The 1893-nt window shown below is 50.0% G+C and overlaps 1 protein-coding gene across 1 annotated transcript in view; it reads left to right on the top strand.

Moving 5' to 3' along the window:
• Positions 1–1893, top strand: part of LOC105359805 (uncharacterized) — a 24361-nt gene that overhangs the window by 16500 nt on the left and 5968 nt on the right. The window contains exon 2 of the mRNA XM_011496499.1: positions 701–838. Within this exon, the coding sequence (XP_011494801.1) occupies positions 701–838 (138 nt within the window). The remainder of the gene's footprint in view (positions 1–700; positions 839–1893) is intronic.

Raw genomic sequence — 1893 nt, 5'->3', positions numbered from 1 at the left:
CCCCCCCCCCCCCTCTCTCTCTCTCTCTCTCTCTCTCTCTCTCTCTCTCTCTCTCTCTCTCTCTCTCTCTCTCTCTCTCTCTCTCATCATACCTCAATAAATATGAAAATAACAACTAAGAGAAACAGCGTGCGCGCAAAGAGAAGAGAAGATGGCGGGAAGGATTCGAATTAGCCTCCAACCTGTTTCAGGCACAACAGATACTGTGCCTCCTTCCTCCCTTTCTGTCTCTCTCAGCATCGTACTCTCTACGCATCTGATACTCCCCCCTCTCCCTCTGTCCATTTTATTCCTTCCACTTCTCGCGCTTCTTTCGTTCGCTCTCTAAAATTTCTTCCTTTCGATCTTCGTACCTCCGATTCATTCTCTCTCCCCCCCCCCCTCCGCCCCCCACAACCTCTCGTGTCTCACTTACTCGGCATCTTTTTGCACCCAAACTTTTATACACACGCACGTGCGCGCGTGTGGTATTCCTCCTTCCCGTTGGCATCAGAAACATTCGATTCGCTGCTGCCTGCACCACGTGCTCATTTCTTCCCTTTTAGCAACACGTATAATACACATTCACTTACATACCCTCTCCCTCCGAATCTCTTTGCTCTTTGTAAAAATTGTAGGACAAAGGGCCTAAGAGAGAAGCGTTCTACGGCATAATGAGCCCCCGCTAAATTCGGCGTCTCGCCTTCTCCTTTGCTTTCAGTGTTGGCAGCATTGCGAGTCCCTGGAGCGGCAGTGGGGCGGTATCGGCAATTGGAAGGCGACGGCGGCAGCGGCGCAGCAACAAGCGACCGCCTCGACGAGAGGCTCCGCTAGCTGCGACGACTACGAGTACAAGCAGGTAAGAATACCAGACGCCCTTTCTCTGTCTCTCTTTTCATCTGCCTCTTCGGTTGCGCCGCTACTCAGCCGAGGCGAGCCGCGCGCAACGGGGAATTGGATCCTCTAGCGTGGGCTTTCTTCTTGCCTTTATTTCGTTTTTCACTGGAAATCGGTAACGCTCCGAGTGCTTCTTTCTCGCTTTGTTGCCGAATTACTTTAACCAGCGGTCACTCACGAGGAAGCGAACCGCTGTCTGGCCAACCTTTTCTCCGAGTTATCCGATCGACGTCCCTCCTCTTCCCATCTCTCTCCTTCTTCCTTCTCGTAAATTCGAATTGCCTCGGGAATGTCGATGATCGCATTTAGAAATCGCGATGGTCTCCGTGTCGGCTCGTACTTCGGAAAATGTAGTCGTCGTGTCAGTGTTCGAGATACAGGCATAACGCATTTTGTACGTCTGAAATGGAATTGAGTGACAGCATCGAAGCATCGCATTAACGGCCGGAATTTTAATGCTTTTAATTCACCCCGACCCCACCCTCTTACGCCACTTAGTCGTTCACTGTAATAATAATACCAATTTGTGATACGAATAGTCTGGAGTTTTGTTTTGTGAATAATGGGAAAGCACAGTGCTCTATTTACACGCCCTCCCCCCCCAAATCCCCTTCCCAGTCCCATTCCCCTATCCACTCGAGCAGTTTACTGGAAAATCAACGCATAGCGCGAGCGGATGCTTGACAATGTGTGACGTTCGACTCGCACACCGGCATAATTAATTCCTTATTTATAATCGCACGTTGAGCTCTGTAAGCCCGATGGATATATTGATTATGCAACAGAGGCGGTATGAGTTAACACACAAAGGGAAGGAAAGGGACATCGAAATTTACATGGCCTCTGCTCTTACCATCGATTTTTCTTCCCCGTCCATCGACTCTTTCTTGTCGGGACGCAAGGCGGCGACTCGCGACCGAGATTTATCTCGGTTAATCGAGCAGAAAAATATGTTTAGACGGCGCATGATTTATTGTGACTCGCGTACCAGTAATCGCTCGGCCCCTCGCACTCTTT

Source organism: Ceratosolen solmsi, unplaced genomic scaffold (assembly GCF_000503995.2).
Source record: "Ceratosolen solmsi marchali unplaced genomic scaffold, CerSol_1.0 scaffold29, whole genome shotgun sequence".
Classification (NCBI taxonomy): Eukaryota; Metazoa; Arthropoda; class Insecta; order Hymenoptera; family Agaonidae; genus Ceratosolen; species Ceratosolen solmsi.
This window is presented reverse-complemented; position numbering and strand designations above follow the sequence as displayed.